This window comes from Sparus aurata, chromosome 7 (genome assembly GCF_900880675.1).
Source record: "Sparus aurata chromosome 7, fSpaAur1.1, whole genome shotgun sequence".
In the NCBI taxonomy this organism is placed as follows: Eukaryota; Metazoa; Chordata; class Actinopteri; order Spariformes; family Sparidae; genus Sparus; species Sparus aurata.
Window position 1 is genome coordinate 2,903,785 of NC_044193.1, and position 17,342 is coordinate 2,921,126.

The 17,342-nt window shown below is 41.7% G+C and overlaps 1 protein-coding gene across 1 annotated transcript; it reads left to right on the top strand.

Annotated features, from left to right (window-relative positions):
• The first annotated feature begins 1,915 nt into the window (after nucleotides 1–1,915).
• ptk6b (PTK6 protein tyrosine kinase 6b) lies at nucleotides 1,916–14,548 on the top strand. The gene is made up of 8 exons (XM_030423368.1): nucleotides 1,916–2,483; nucleotides 6,234–6,355; nucleotides 7,689–7,852; nucleotides 9,907–10,072; nucleotides 11,182–11,343; nucleotides 11,455–11,636; nucleotides 11,726–11,879; nucleotides 12,538–14,548. Exons 1-8 carry the CDS (start codon nucleotides 2,089–2,091, stop codon nucleotides 12,717–12,719), a joined length of 1,527 nt encoding a protein of 508 aa, XP_030279228.1. The 5' UTR covers nucleotides 1,916–2,088; the 3' UTR covers nucleotides 12,720–14,548.
• Nucleotides 14,549–17,342: the final 2,794 nt, after the last annotated feature.

Sequence of the window (17,342 nt, forward strand, 5' to 3'; positions counted from 1 at the left end):
GGTGAGTTCTTTTAATTTACATAATTAACATGCTTATCAAAACCCAAGCGATTTTAGTCGTTAACCAAACTGAGCGTACAACGAAGGTCTGGTCCTACAGGTGCAAATTCTAAGTAATGTCTTTCATTGATGGTCGCAGAGTCGGCTGCATTAGGAGTTAAAAGAAAATACAATGTTTATTTGTAGCTTTTTAGATTCTAAACTACTTCTATTTTAACTAAATACAATGTCACACCACTATTTAATATTTTATTTGGATATATTTGAAAAGCAAGTATCTTGTAAGATACTTTTTGATACATTTGAGCTCATCTCTGATTGTCGGTTGATACATTTTTCATCAGGTAAATCGATTAATCGTTATAATCAACATCCCGATCTGGTACGCGTGTTGCTGGTACGCTGCATCTGTGAAGTTGTTTTGACAAACACAGTCAGCAAACGTTGCAAACAGTCAAACTGCTACAAGAACCTGATCTGATCATTATGAAAATCGTATGAGTCATGTGGTAACTGTTCAGGTAATCAGGTCGGAGATCTCGGCAGCAGACGCCGTCAAAACTGTGGCGCTCGAATCAGATGATGAGTAAATGAACGTGGTATGTTGTGAACGCCAAGAATGTCTTTGTTAAAGTTCCGTCAGGTTTTACTGGAACTGGTCGAGCAGGAAGTATTAACTTGACGTACAATAACATATTAAGTGTTCTGATCAAAGCAAACTCAATGAATCAAAAGTTAAATACTGAGTCTATTAGGCTAGCTCAGGAGGTAGAGCGGGTTGTCTAGTAATTGGAAGGTTGCTGGTTTGAATCCCAGCTCCCTCCAGCTGCATGTTGAAGTGTCCTTGAGCAAGATACTGAACACCAAATTGCTCCTCCACCATCAGTGTGTGAATGGGTGGATGTGCCAAGTGCTTTGAGCGGTCAGTAGAATGGAAAACCAAAAATTTAAATTCTCAGTCACATAGTTGACAAAACATTTCTGGAGCTTCACAGTCAAACAGAGTTGCAGCATTCTGCTAAACAACAGAAGAGGGGAAAAAAACAACAAGAAACACGTAAAATGGCTCCAACATCCCAAATTTATTTAAAAACACATTATTTACATCCACGATGGGCGGTCGATGATCTCACATCAGTTTGGGATCTTAGATTACACCCAACAAGCTGTTTGAGGACATTTAGTGTGTTTTTTCTGTCAGATTGTAGATAAAATAAACTATTTCAACAATGTGCTGCTTTGGTTCGGATGCAACATTCTCTCAGTCGATGTCCGGAAGTGAAAAAGCGACAAAAGGAGTTAATGTCTGACAGAAAACATCTGATTTGGAGTCGAGCGTTCACTTCCATAACTTCTATGCATCACTGTGTAACAGGTGTTATATTAATATATATGTTTATATATATATTTAATAAAATATAAAGATTCAGGTTGGTCAGCAGACATAAGGTTGCTGTTATTTTTGATCACACTACCTTGCTCAGTGTGACCCGCCCTCCTCTGCCTCTGATTGGCTACATCCTGCCCCTTAAGTAATTAAGATTTTTTATTATTATTAAAGTATGTAAATCTGTTCTACTGGGACCCACAAATAAAAGTATGAACCTAATTTTCAATACTTCATATACTGATTGAATTTCCACTCAAGGATCAACAATCTAATTTCATATCAGCATGTTTTTTTTTGTTTTGTTTTTATCCAATCTTTGGGGGAAAAAAGTATAAAAAGTACAATATTTACCTCTAAAATACTCCAGTAAATGATTAAACACTCTGAACTGTACCTGTACAAAGTGAAGTAATCGAGTAAATCCACCTGCCCATCGATCCTGACACCTGCCCGCAGCCTCTGACGGTGGGTGGGGGGGGCGGGGCCCTGCGGGTGTTTAAGTGCCGCCAGCTGAGAGGAAGTTGTTGTTGTTCAGTCACATTTTGTACACGACGGCAGCAGAGGAGGCAGCAGCTGCTCTCTGAAGGCATTCCGAGGATTCCTGCGCTCCACCTGTCCTCCACCTGTCCCTACACCTGTCCTCCACCCACCTGTCCGACAGGTGTAACCGGCTGACGCAGGCGCTCTCCGGCTCATCTATGGAAGAGTGTCTGCGCAAAGCGTGTCCGTGCCTGGAGACGCTATGGGAGAGGATTTTCAACGACAAGAAGCCTCCTGCTGCAGACAGAGGAGGAGGTGGAGGTGGAGGAGGAGGAGGAGGAGGGAGCAGCAGCCGGGAGCAGCAGAGACCACCGAGTCCGGCTCAGCTCCAGGAGAGAGGGTCGGAGAGCGGCTCCGTCTACACGGCGCTGTGGGCCTTTGAGTCCCGGCACCCGGACGAGCTGTCGTTCCAGGAGGGCGACCTGTTCAGTGTGACCAGCCGCAGCGGGGACTGGTGGACCGCACGGAGGATCGACAAGAACGGCCGCGTCCTGGACTCCGGGATCGTCCCCAGCAACTACCTGGCGAGGGCCGAATCCCTGGAGATGCAACCGTGAGTGGACTCTCTGATATCCAAGAACTGTGATTGCGCAGACTTGAAACTGTAGTTCCTCCTTTGTTGAGATTTTAACTGCACATGAAAAAAAACCAACTGGATAAAATCTTTGGGGGAAAAATAACCTTCAAATTCTGACAAAGTTCCAGACAGGCAGTTGGATCAGAACATCAGAACAGTCCTGAAATATTCATTAAAACTTTCACAGAATACAAAAAGGAGGAAATTCTTATTACAAGGAAGCAACAGCAGAGAAATAAAGGTGCAGGTGTAAAGAACAGACAGGCTGTCAGGCTTTAAAGGAGCAGTTCACCTGATATTTAAAATTCAGTCAGTAGTTCTGGTTCTGGAGCTTCACAGCAAAACAGATAAAACGTAAAAAACTAAAATAAAACGGCTCCTCTGACATCACAAAGTGGTTTGAAAAGATGTTGTTTACATCCTCGACATCCAACTCTTCTAACTCTGCTGCTACAGTGAAGATTTCCGCTTTAAAATAAGAGTATAAATGACGTCTTTTTACATCAGTGTGGGATCTCCGGGGCTCCTGGAGTGTCAGATTACACTCCAACAAGCAGTCTGGAGACATTTTTAAGTTTTAATTCCAGCTCCTTCAGTTGTTGAGGAGAAAACGCTGCAGCACTGTTTTGCTGTGAAGCTCCAGAAGTGTTTCCGGTGGGAAGATAACGACTGAATTTCTTTAAACTCTTTCCTTGTTTGCAGCTTCAGCCACGTGAATCATTTGTAAAACACATCTAAAACTGTCATTTTCTGCCACAACACTTTCTAACCTCTGTAGTAACCTCTGTTAATGATGACAAATCAAAGAATCATAAAAACTCTGACTAATGCTGGCGAGTGTTCAACAGAGAGTGATTCATTGGCTTATAAAAATGTGGATCATGATGTGTAAATGTGTGACACGCTGATCAACACTTTCACAGAAAGATTCAGCTGCATCAACGTATCATCAGCTCAAACAGGAAGATATTAATTAAACCGTCAAACAATCTACTTCCCATGAACTGAACCACGAGCTATAAACACACACCGGCTGTGAACACGGCGCTGTCACATCTGTCACTGACTGTGTATTTATACATTTGTGACACGTTCTGTTCGCACTTTTCACTTCACACTCATCAACTTCACCATCTTATTTTAACACATTTACTCCAAACCGATAAACATTGTAGTGGCAGCTATGAAATGTCTTAATATTTAGAACACCAGAGGCTTAATTGTATGTTTTATGTAATTAAGGGCGCCGCTGTGTGTCGGGACATAAAGGCTCAGCAGGAAAACTTTGAACAATATCAGGAAGTGTGATATCAACCCTCAAAAGACGGAGCCGGTGGCTGAAACAGCTGTTCTATCCACCCGATGCTTTTAAAAGAAACTCAGTGGCATCATACGTCTTTGTTTGGGCATCCAGGGCCACCGTAGTGAACGTGATTACCCCGTCATGGTCTGAAACATTCGTCAATGTTCCCTGGGTCAAGCTACTTCTGTTCACTTTGATTTGTTAACATTTCTGTTTACCTGCTGAGCTTCACTGGACACGTCATCATAAATTAAATATCAGAAATCAGCTGTTTTACAGGATGATGTGATAATAAACGGCTGTAACCTGCTCAGGAGAGGCAGATGTAGACAAAAAATCATATGGGAAAAAACAAATTGGGACTTTAAATGCAGCAGAGTGAATCTAGAGTGAGCAGAGTGAGTCGGCTGATGTACGTCACCTGATGCCGACTGCTGAACATGGTTGGAAAAACAAAATACCTTCAAGTCTGCGAGGCACCAGAAAAATGTTTCTCTGTCTTTGAGGATTAAATATTAAAGGTCAGAGCAGAAAACGAACCTACAAAAACTCTGTTTTTCTTACTGGCCTCTCAGGGCTTCCGTACACAAGCTGATTATGCTCTTAAAAAGTAGAAAAATCAACTCTTTCCAGGAATAGTGGGAAGATTCCTGCAGCGTCAGACTAAATGACACCGATGACAGTCCTACAAACGTCCTCCGTCACGTCTCTTGTTCCCACACATTTAAAATTTCCCTGCGGTGCGTTTGTAACTTTGATTAAAACCACACGGGGACTTTTCCATCAGCTTCCACCTCCCGCTGCTGTTTATCTTTTCTCCCCTTTTGTCTGTAATGAAAGTGATCATTCATACGGCTTCATATCAAGATCTCCGTCCTTTTTATTTGCTCTTTTGCATCTGGTATCTGCCGCCGGCCGTCTGTTTGAGTAGCACTGTGAGAAATGTCAACAGCAGCCTGATTATAATGCCGCGCTCGTGTCCGTGTGTCTCTGAGCAGCGATGCAAACTGGGAGACGACACGGCGACCGGCCGACTCGCCACTTCTTGTTTTGTCTCTCTCTCTGGCTGTTTGTTGCTTCAGCAGAATGGGAAGTGTGTAATGTGGTTATTCCTGTGTGTCGACACAGGTGCTGCAGCGATGACGTTAATTACAGAGCTGCTGGTTCTCATCATTAATTACGTACATCACATGATTTCAGATTTAGATTATTTGACGTCCACTTTGAACGTCTCAGCCACACGGATGCAACAATCAGCATCAGCAGAAATAACAGTTTGTTTAATGGATCTTTTTATGGTTATCAGAGGGAGTCACGTTGTTGAGAAGTCTTTGGACTGACAGTCACTCTGACTCATCTCTGGACTTTGCCTTCATCTTTATCTTAACGACACGCCTCTGAAGTTTTATGACTGTATCTGGCACCATTGTTTCGCTGCTGTACTGACAGAAATATGTCCACAGACAGACAGACGGTACCAGCAGCATCAGAGCGAACAGGATCGATTGGAGCTGAGATCAAACGATCCCAGCGTCGTGTGTCTTGTCACTTGTTACTTTCAAGATGATTTTTATTCTCGGTGATCATCGCTGCTTCTGTCCCGTGTGAAAACCAAAACGTTACGGTCCAAAACCTCACTGAGTATCTTTTATTCGCTCAATCTGACGTCATAGTTTTATCGCCTGACCTTTCAACTGCAGCTGAAAGTTGGAAATGTTCTTGTAACTACCTGCAGATGATACATTTTGTAGTGAAAAGCCAGAAAATAAAACTCTAAACATCTGCAGCACAAAAACTCTGGTGACTCACATGATAACTGAGCATTTGTACACTTTTTATCACCTTTCCTGAAATGTTTTCAAGCAGAAAACTTCTCATGAAACCCGGGTCAGGGTTAGAATATCACCTTTCGTGCACAAATTATCAGAAAAGACGTGCACTCACACACAGGCTGAGACGGTCACGGAGCTGGATGAAGCGTGCATCACGACATCCTGCAAAACCACGACCATCTGGGCAAAACGCCACGTTTTTAAGGATCACATGAGGCGATTCTCCGTCCCTACTTCAGCGCTTAGTTCCTGTTACATGTACCCAGGTGCACAGTTTGCTGACGAAAACATTACAAGTTTTATTATCGTTGTTTGGCGTTAAAATATCTGGTTTTGTCACCAAAAAATGTCTGCAAGTGGCCTCAAGGTGTTAAACTACACCTCTGTAGCTCGACTGTAGAAATGTTTTGTTACGTATGAAACTCTCGGCGTGTCGGCGCTCTCCAAATATCTGAGAAAAAAGTTTGAGAAAACTTCATCTACTACTTACGCACCATCTTTGATCATTGTTTTGATTTTTACGAGGCTAAAGTTTGAAGCCGAGCATCACTTCCTTTTAATCACTTCATTTATGTCTTTGATTTGTTCCAGGTGGTTTTTTGGGACGATGAACCGCTTTCAGGCCCAGAGCCACCTGCTGGCCCCGGGAAACAACGAGGGAGCGTTCCTCATCCGGTGCAGCGAGAAGGACAGCGTGGGATTCGTTCTCTCAGGCAAGACGAAGGTGGAGGAGACGGAGGTGAAGGAGGAAGGAGGAAAGAGAACAAGAGGCGTTTGGTGTCTGTGGGTTTAAACAGAGCGAGTTTCACTTCAGCTCGAAAACTGTTTCGGTGTATTTAGTAAGAAAAATGAAATACAGAGGAAGAAATGTGTCGGTCTTTCAGCTGAAAAGTCATCCAAGACCTTAAAAAGAGGCACAGCGGGATCCGTTTCATTTAAGAACAACTGACCTGGTTTTCGTGACACTCAACACTCCAGTTTTTTAAAATGTTGCTTCCACGTCAGCCTACAGAAATCCTGCTGTGTGAGCTTCAAGCATCGATGTTGTAAACACAGAGTCCATCTCTCCTCGTCCAGCTGTAGTCGGGTCAGAACACGATCTCTGGTGTCAAATAGTTTTGCCAGCCTGAGTCCCATTTTGACAATTTCCTTTTTGTCCTATAGTCACGAGCAGCTTTAATTAGCATTAGCATGGCTCTTGTACCGACTCTCTTCCTCCCCGAGGGCGGTCGAAAGACACCACGATGGTCTCAAAGTCCACTTCTCCTGATCCAAAACACCCGCTGTCTTCTCGAGCGACGATGACAGTTATTCTGTACATGTTTTAGCAACAAAGACGAAAGAATAATGGTTAAAAAACAAAAATGTAGCATCATTTAGAGGAGATGCCAGCCACTGCGAGTGACCTCCTTTAAAGCAGGCAGACTATTCCTTTAATGATGCCTTTAATCTAATCTAATCTAATCTGGCCTTTTGCGTACGATACTCAGATTTTTGGGTCCATGTGCGACGAGATATTCACACCCTACCTCGTCCACAGCTGTAGTTATTCTTTATTCCCCGTTCTGTTCACCTGAAGTCGACATCATTCCAGCTTCGTGATCCAAGACATTATTAAAAGTCAGCTGGTGGTCCGACAGAGAGTCTGGAAACCAAAAGGCGAGAAGATCAACCCCGCTGTCATCTAAATATGAAGCTACAGACAGCAGGTTAGCTTAGCTTAGCACAAACACTGAACTCCACTTACAGTCATCTCTTAAGATTTGCTCATCACTTCCTTCCACGTTGTTCGGTCACGAGACATTTACACGGTGGCCTTTTCAAAGAGCAGCATCACGAGCGTAACCAGGGAAAAATGTCAGTATTTATGTTTCAACACAACCAACAACAGAGAGAGGCGTCCAACAGGTCCGAAACACGAGGGATTAAAAACAAGACACACATGTGACACAGGAGACAAATCTGATTCAGCTGAGGATCTTTGAGCGTCATCGTTCGACCCCTTCTGCTCGTTTCTGACTGTGTTTTTGTGATTCTTTTCTGCAGTAAAGTCCGACGATCGAGTGAAGCATTTTAAGATTCTCCAAGCGGCCAACGGGAAATATCACGTGGAGCACATCCGCCAGTTCAGCTCCCTGATCGACCTGGTGGAGCACTACTGCATCCAGGGCCTGCACAACACCGGCACGCTGGGAAACCCCTGCAAGAGGGTAGGACGAGCCGCGCTACTATTCTCCAGCTTCTTCATTTTTTTGTTTGTTCCTCTTAGTTGTGGTGGTGAAAAACAAGAAGTGTGGACATTCAGAGGTGACGATACCGTTGTTGCCATAGAGCGCTGTTTGAGAAATCTTCTGTCTTTGTGTTTGGAAATGTTTTTATGAGTTTGTTTTCTCATAAAATTAGCACCGAACACGAGATCTCGGTTTAGGAAATCCCAAAAGCTGCAGGAGCTGATGTTAGTTGGACGGGAGTGAATGGATCAAAACTAACTTTGTACAGAAATGTGAAGTAAAAGAAAAAACATGAGGGGGATTTTTCTACCACAGCTTCTGTACCAACGTAAAATCAGGCGACATGACCACAAGTCAGGATGAATTAATAACTTTAAGAAAATGAAAGATTTCTACGTTGAATACTCGACAGTGAAAGATGAATTTCTAACATCTCTGAAGGAAAGGATGGACGTGTGCAGCGTCCACAGAAACATTGTGAACTTGTCCTTTAAAGGGATATTCCGGTGTAAATTTAAACCACGGTCTAACACACTGTGAAACTGTGTTAGACTCCCTCTCGAGAGATCAAGTTAGCAGACCGCTAATTTACGGAGTTTTATCAACCTCAGAAACGACCGCACGACAACAATACACTGCAGTAAATGGATCCAAATTTAAACTGCCACCAAAAAGCCACAAATAATGCTCAGAACAGCACCAAACTTCAGCAACAGTACAAATAGGGTGTCAGCACATAGTCCGGGGCATCTAACCTCCGCTAGCTTAGCTGGATTTCTATTGTGAAGCTAAAAACAGATTTCAACTCTCCTCCATCAGCTTCCGGGTCGGGGAAGTCCCGACGCGACGATTACCGAGTGCGGTTAGAAATGCTCAATTCCGTTCTTTTCCCTGTCCGCTCTCGATAATAACTGTTATAAACTGGCAGGTAAGACACATATGAACTTTGATTGCTTTTCCATGGAGTCATAATCATACATTTTCATCCATGAGCCGCGGAACTCTACTGCACTCGGTAATCGACTCGTCGGGACTTCCCGTCAACAGGAAGCTGATGGAGGAGAGTTGAAATCTGTTTTTAGCTTTCACAGTAGAAATCCAGCTAAGCTAGCGGAGGTTAGATGCCCCGGACTATGTGCTGAGACCCTATTTGTACTGTTGCTGAAGTTTGGTGCTGTTCTGAGCATTATTTGTGGCTTTTTGGTGGCGGTTTATATTTGGATCCATTTACTGCAGTGTATTGTTGTCGTGCGGTCGTTTCTGAGGTTGATAAAACTCCGTAAATTAGCAGTCTGCTAACTTGATCTCTCGAGAGGGAGTCTAACACAGTTTCACTGTGATTTAGACCATGGATTAAATTTACACCGGAATATCCCTTTTAATAAAAACTTCCTGCCCAGAATTTGACAGGGTCTGTTCTGGGTTCGAGACTCGTCTTCCACTCAAGTTTGGTAGAAACCTGTTCAGTAGATTTTGTGTGATTCTGCCGACAAACAAACCAACAGATGAAAACATTAGCAGAAGTAAAAATGAAGCCAGAGGGGCGTCTTATTCTGAGGACGTTTTAATGATTAAAGTTCTAAATTTACGATAAAGAAATCCTAAATGCTCTGACATCACAAAGACATAAATTGAGCATCCAGACTTTAACGAGACGAGCTGTGGATGAGTCGAGGGTTTTACTGCTAATTATCTCTGAGATTTTTATCTTTTTTATTAATTTTATTTGACCAACATTTGCCCTGATACATCATCACACTGACAGCTTTCAGGACAACTAGAGCTGAAATTATTTAATGGAAATAATCCGCTACAACTATCTGATACATAATTAACTGTTTAGAAGGTTTGTTCTCAGATTCACCTTCTGAAACTGAATATTTTTGGGGTTCTGGGGGACAAAACGAGAACATTCAGTGAGAATCTGGACCGAGTGTGTGCACGTGATCCTGCCTGTATGTATTGATATTATTCATTCACTGTACTTGTGTGTTTTATGACCTGCGAGTCTATATGTGTGTTTCCTCCCTCAGAAAAAGCCGGTGACCCCGATCATGGATCCTTGTCCCAAGGACGAGTGGGAGCTCCCGAAGGAGGAGTTCACGCTGGAGGAGGAGCTGGGCAGCGGCTACTTCGCCGACGTCTACAGTGGACGCTGGAAAAACCTCATCAGAGTCGCCATCAAGATGCTCAAGAGCGGTAATTCATCGTCCAGTTTGATCACGATAACTTATTGTTCTCAACTCAGACGAGCTGTTTTTGTTGTGTGTCATCTTCTGCGGTGAACAGTCGGATTCTTTTCTGCTTGAGTAGAAACTCGTCATCATTTTGGCTTGAAAGGACGCGATGATGCTGCGATCTGTCACGCTATTGTTCAAACAAACAGGATCAACACCTGCAGAAGGTGAAGTGAGAGCAGGCTGTGGGAGCTGACAGATGAGCCATTTTAGAAGCATGAAGCAAAGCCAGTCTGCTGCCAAGATCACAGTTCTGCACAGTCATAATGAATAACTAGAGATATAAATACTGATTCAGCTGGTTTACTCCAGTAAAGTAATAGATTACAGGCTCTGACATGTACTCAGAGTATCAGAGTAAAAAGTCTCCCTCTGAAGGACATTTGTGCTCAAAGCTAACTGAAGCTCACGTCATATTAATAGAATTCAAAGACTATTAAAGTTAAAGGTTGAATCAGTAGGATTTGTCCCAGCTGTTCCTGAACGCACCACAAAGACAGTTGATTGTTGAGTCTCATTCCCAGGACGTCAAATAGACACATGTTGGGTTGGTAAAGCGTCCCGAGCAGCAACAAAGAGAGAAAATCAGAAACTCTCTGCAGATACGAGACACTAACACGCCTTTTCTCCACATTCCAGTCTCCCTCTCTGTCTGTTTACGCCTTCTTACGGCTTTTACGTCTTTGTCTCGTCTCGCTGCGTCTGAAAATGAAAGTAACGAGACTGTTTTGAAAGTGTGAGGAGGAGAAAGTTCAGATATTTCTGTTCAGATGTAGAGAGGGAATTTCTATTTGCACTTCGTACTTGGAAATGAAGAGAGAAGTAAACGTTTCTGTTCTTAATCTTTCAAATCAAGTTAAGAAGGAACAGAAAGTCCCGTCTGCTAGATAATTATAATCTTCACCACAACTTCACTTCTGTTCAGTTTTTCATATGTGTTAAAAGGCCAAGAGTTGAGTAGTTTCCTTCTCTTCCTCCTTGTTTTCCCCCTCTCCTCTTCCTCTTTTTGTCTCCGTTCCTCTTATTTCATCTCTGGGTTTCTTATTTTTCTTCCGTCTGTCTGTCACTCAGACTCGGAGCTGAACCAGAGAGAGTTTCAGAGGGAAGTTCAGATCCTGAAGAGTCTCCGTCATCGTCACCTCATCTCTCTGTTTGCTGTGTGCACGTCATCGACGCCTTACTGGATCATCACGGAGCTGATGGAGAAGGGCAGCCTGCTCAGCTTCCTCCGAGGTAAACTCACTGTTTTACTGCTCGTCTGAGATCTGAAGTTTAAGTCAGTCTTTGAGGTTTGGAGCTTTGAAGCTTACGACACGTTGGGTTCTGATTGTTTGTCCGTTTCAGGTCCGGAGGGCCAGAATCAGGACATCGCATCACTCGTTGACATGGCCGCCCAGGTGGCTGATGGGATGTCGTACCTGGAGGAGCAGAACAGCATCCACAGAGACTTGGCGGCCCGAAACGTCCTGGTGGGAGAAGACTACACCTGTAAGGTGGCCGACTTTGGACTGGCCAGAGTGATCAAGGTAGCAGAGGGAGGAAAAGTCAGCGCACGTTTTGAGCAAGTCGAATAAATTCTGCAGCTTTTTTTTAAGACACATTTTTTCTCATCCAGGAGCCGTTTTACATCTCAGAAGACAAGAAGATCCCCTACAAGTGGAGCGCTCCGGAGGCCATCAGCCACGGGAAGTTCTCCAACAAGTCCGACGTCTGGTCCTTCGGTGTCTTGCTCTACGAGATTACGACCTACGGAGGCGTTCCTTACCCAGGTCGGTAGAAGGACATGTTTCTTTCATCTGAAAATGAAATACGGAGACGATGTCCTCTGGAAAGTTTGCGAGAAGAGAGTCGGCGTTATTTATGTAGGAATTTGTAGTAATATTCAGATGTGGCGACTCTGTAAGACAATAAAACTCTCACAAGACAAATCTCCATTTAATGTCCTCAACTGGGACAAAGTCTTTTAGGAACTTGAGTAAAACCCTTTCAGCAGAATAAACGTCAGCGTAAAATCTTTCTGAGAAAACCACAGACTTCTTTCTCTACGTTGCAACTTTACGTCACATTTAGGTTGAATCATTGTCTCCTCTCACACTCTGCGTCAATCAGGCCCACAAACCACCTGGTTAGGGTTCAGAAAGCTTCCTGGATTGAGCTTAAAATACCTGTTTTGGTCGCCAGGATCGTTAATGAAGATGAGGTCGGCATTTGTTACATGTTAGATGTGACGTTTCATGTCACGTTTCCTGTTTTAAGTTGTATGCTGCTACTGGATGTCTATATTTCCCTCAGGATCAATAAAGTACCTATCTATCTATCTTATGCACATCTGTGGTTTGCAGAAGCTGCTCACATTACATCCTGCAGACCGGGCTGGTACCAAATGTTCACCCACTCATATTTCCTCTCTCTACCTGCTCTCCTCAGCTTTCAGCAACCAGGAAGTGTTCCACCAGGTTACCGACGGTTACAGGATGCCAGCTCCGCCCAAATGTCCCAACTTCCTCTACCAGATCATGCTGAAGTGTTGGAGCACCGAGCCGGACGACAGGCCGGACTTCAAGTCCCTCAAGGTCCAACTGGACAGCAGCTCCTACGAGCTGGAGTGACGTCTTCATCAGCCTGCAGTACAGACTCCTCACCACAGGGGGGCAGCAGAGAGAGACACTGATCGCTGAGGCCTCGTCAGCAGAAACTAAACTGATGTTTCTTTGAGAAAGACTGACTGTTTGTGTTTGCAACGTGCAAACCTGCAAAACTTTCTGTGGTTCGCTCGGGCTGCAACTATCTGATTTGTTTTTGTTTTTTCAATGATGAAACCATTCAGAATAAATAAACTAGCACCGAGTTTTAGAATCAATTAACAATTTCAGTCATTTCAGTTACAATAATTCTGGTTCCAAGCTGTCCAGTGTGAGAAACTGCTGCTTCATCTGGCCTTCAACAGTAAACTGGAATAACTTTGGATGTTAAACAGTTGATTAAGACAATAATGTGACAGATAATTCTCACTCTCAATTCTAACCCTATTCTCACCTCGAACTTTCTTTCATCTGATCAACAGGCTGAATCCCAAATATGTTCAGTTTCAAATGCAGGAAATCGTCACATTTCAGAGGCTACAACAGAAAAAAATACCTAAATGATTAGTGGAGAGATAATCGACTGATTGTTTTAGCTCTACGTTCCGTACGGTGTTGAGGTGGGAAGACAAACATCTGGTGTGTTTTCAGGTTTGCTATAATCTCGTACAGACTTGTTGACTTTTTGACTTGAGAACTTGAGTGGTTTGAAAACATGCATGGATCATTTCTAAAGACAGATCTGATGGTCCAGAGCTTAGGATGATTCTCATTGTTATTTAAAGTTTCGTGGATGCGAGGTCCTCACAATGCACCGAAATAAAAAAGGGAACATCTCCACTTCGGTGATAACTGAGCAAACTATCTGCTGACAAAGATGGAGAACGATGAAACGTTCCAGAGGATCGACTGAATGAGAAAGTCGCTCTCTAACTGGTGCTGGATAAAATGAAGCAGAGAAAACTCACAGAGCGCTCAAACTACTCAGTCTGGAGTTATGACAGCCTGAAAACAATTATAAAAATACTGTATATATTACAGAAATACAATATATGTGTATATACCATAAATGGATGTCACCAGCTGTGAACTATTGGTTTGTAAAAATGAAGAAATTGGGCCCTTCAGCTGTCTGCAATATTTACCTTTTGACCAGCAGGGGGCAGCACAGTCAGAGTATATTTCCTTTCTTATCCAGCTAGTGAATTAAGCAGAAATTGTCCTATTGAAACAGTTTCTCTCAGATCTAACGTAGTCTTCTCCAAGCTCCAATAACCAGCACACCTGATCAGGAAGTGACATAACCCTGACCGGTAAGGAGGTATGAACACTCGGGGTAACTTTGTGTTGCATTTAAATGTTATTCTCTGCTTTCATACGCCTGTGTGAGAAATATTAATAAAGTTTGTCGCCCTCCAGTCAGCAGCAGAGTCCCAGGATATTCATACAGACGTCCATAACAATCGTGTAAAAGCCTTAAAGTGCATCAATAAATGCAACGACGTCCGTAGAAATACTTCTGAACCGTGTTTTAATGTTTAAACACATTTTGTTTTCATCCCTTTTTTCCATGTTGTTGACGTTGCTGATGAAATTCCCAGACAGACTTCTTGTTTTTAGCGTCAGGTTTGTAACTGATTTACTGTAACTGGATGTTTTTGTCCCATTTCAACACCTGACAGCTTCACCTGAACACCTGTTGTGTTGAACGTAACCTGCTTATCTCTCTGCACACCTGGTGCCAACACAGCGTGACGCTCTACACATGTACAGTCCATCCTTTTTGTATTCTGTCTGTTTTTATGCCACATAAAAGTGCAATTACATTAAATAAAACAAGTATGTGAATATTGTTATTATGGTCTGTAAGTGTATTGTGTGTGTTTGTGTGTTAATGGAAATGTTTATTTTTTTAGATGTTCTATTTTGTAAAATGTCACACTTTCTGAAATGTTGTTGTGATTTAATATTTTCTTTTAAATCACCAACAAGCCATAAAATCAGATGTATTTGATCTCTTGTACTGATTAATAACACAAAAACATTTCACAACATCTCAGAAACTTGAATTGGATTTAAAAGAAAACATTTATTACTTCTTCAGAAAGAGTTGTCGACTTTTTTCCAGAAACATAATGAGAATGTTTTAGAAATGTTTTCATTTAATCATCAATAAATCATAAAATCACATACATTTTATCTCTGTATCAACCTGATGAAGATCAATACAGTAAATTTGTTGACAGTTATCAAGTTTTTCTGAAAATATTTGTTGACTTTTTGTTTTTTTCACAGAGACCTTTAAAAAACTTATTTGTGGCTCAATACATGAATGTATCGAGAATTTTTCAAGAAACAAAAAGAGAATGTTTTATAAATGTTTTCTTTTAAACATCAATAAAGCATAACATCACATTCATTTGATCTCTGTGTCAACTTGATGAAGATGAAAACAGGAAAGTGGTCGACAGTTTTCAACATTTCAGAATAAAGTTGTCGACATTTTCCGAAAAAACATTTTTTACAAAAAAAAGTTGTCGACATTTTTCAGAAACACGATGAAAATGTTATAGAAATGTTTTCTTTTAATCATCAATAGAACATAAAATCACATTCATTTTATTTCTGTATCAACCTGATGAAGATGAATACGGTAACTTTTTCGATGTTTATCGACTTTTTCAGAAAAGTTGTCAACAAGTTGTCGAGTTTTTCCAGAAACACAATGAGAATGTTTTAGAAATGTTTTCTTTTAATGATCGATCAACAATAAAATCACATTTATTTGATCTCTTGCACTGATCACTTACACCAAAACAATTCACAACATTCTCATTGTGTTTCTGGAAAAACTCGACAACCTTTTTTTCTGGAAAAAGTCGACAAACTTTTTTTTCGGGAGAAAACGTTTCTGAAATGTTGTGAATTGTTTCAGTGTAAGTGATCAGTACAAGAGATCAGTAAGTGATTTTATTGTTGATCGATCATTAAAAGAAAACATTTCTAAAACATTCTCATTGTGTTTCTGGAAAAACTCGACAACTTCTTTTAGAAATTTCACTATTTTGTTTTTTTTCCAGAAAAAAATGTTGTTGTTTTTTTCAGGAAATGTCGACAACTTTTTTCTGAAAAAGTTGAAAACCGTCTACCAATTTACTGTTTTCATCTTCATCAAGTTGATACAGAGATCAAATGAACGTAATCTTATGTTTTATTGATGATTAAAAGAAAACATTTCTAAAACATTCTCATTGTGTTTCTGGAAATATTCAACAACTTTTATTTTTGGGGTTGTTGTTTTTTTGGCAGTTGTTCCGAAAAGTTGTTTTTTTTTTTCCGACAAACAATGAGAATGTTTTAGAAATGTTTTCATTTAATCATCAATAAAACGATAAAATCACATACAGTTTATCTCTGTATTGACCTGATGAGGATGAATACAGTAAATTGGTCAACGGTTTTCAACTTTTTCAGAAAAAAGTTGCCATTTTCTGAAAAAAAAGTGATTTTATATACAGTAAAAAACCTTCAGAATACAGAACGTTTGTCGATTTTGCCCCCCAAAAACACGAGTTGATAACATGATTTAGTTTGTCTTAAAAGTTCCCAGAAATTGTCGACTGTTCCCAAAAAAGATTTTGTGAGTTTGTGCGTAAATTGTAGTGACAGTTTCTTAAAGGAGAACTTCGGTCGATTTAAACATGCAGCTTCATTGCTCAAGCTACCCTTGACTTGCCAGTACCGAAGACGCGAACAAATTTGGTCCAGCCACTACAGAGCTCCGTGAACGGAGATGTAGCATTGAACGCTAACAGCATGGGGTCAGAACTTTACACTGTGTTTTAAGCGTCTTAACATGCTCCACATCTCACACCAAAAGTTATGCAACATCAGCAGACACCTTATAACACAGCACTGTAGCGTGTATGACTCAAAATGAATAAAAAAGTAGTTAAAACAATGTGTTTGTGCAAGGAGCTACTTACCTGTTTGTTGACATCCGTGTGTCCCGGTAGCTAGACCAAACTAGCTTATCCATCGAGTGTGCACTTAACAGGCTTAACAGGCTATTGTAAGGCTCATGGCTCATGACAGGCTGTAACATGGACATGTACATTATGAACATAAACACAAGAAAATGCTGGATTACGTTTCCGTCTCCGCCAGTGAGGGAGTAAATGCACGCTCGACGGATCAGCTAGTTTAGTCTAGCTACCGGAAGACGCCGATGTCAACAAACAGGTAAGTAGCTCCTTGCACAAACACATTGTTTTAACTACTTTTTTATTCAGTTTGTGTTTTAAGCGTCTTAACATGCTCCACATCTCACACCAAAAGTTATGCAACATCAGCAGACACCTTAGCAAACAGCACTGTAGCGTGTATGACTCAGTCTAAAGTTCTGACCCCATGCTGTTAGCGTTCAATGCTACGTCTCCGTTCACGGAGCTCTGTAATGGTTGGACCAAATTTGTTCGCGTCTTCGGTACTGGCAAGTCAAGGGTAGCTTGAGCAATGAAGCTGCATGTTTAAATCGACCGAAGTTCTCCTTTAAGTGTTGTTGTGTTTTGACTCTCAGAGCCGCCACATTTGATTCCTCGTACTAATATTTAATCAGCGCAGACGTCGTGCTGCTGCTCATCAACCTGA

What these genes read in the sequence shown, in the direction of transcription:
- ptk6b (XM_030423368.1), top strand. Translation starts at nt 2,089, where the DNA reads ATGGAAGAGTGTCTGCGCAAAGCGTGTCCGTGCCTGGAGACGCTATGG. An exon ending in TGGGAAACCCCTGCAAGAGG is followed by an intron (nt 7,853 to 9,906) that starts GTAGGACGAGCC and finishes TTCCTCCCTCAG; the next exon opens with AAAAAGCCGGTGACCCCGAT. An exon ending in CCTGCTCAGCTTCCTCCGAG is followed by an intron (nt 11,344 to 11,454) that starts GTAAACTCACTG and finishes TGTCCGTTTCAG; the next exon opens with GTCCGGAGGGCCAGAATCAG.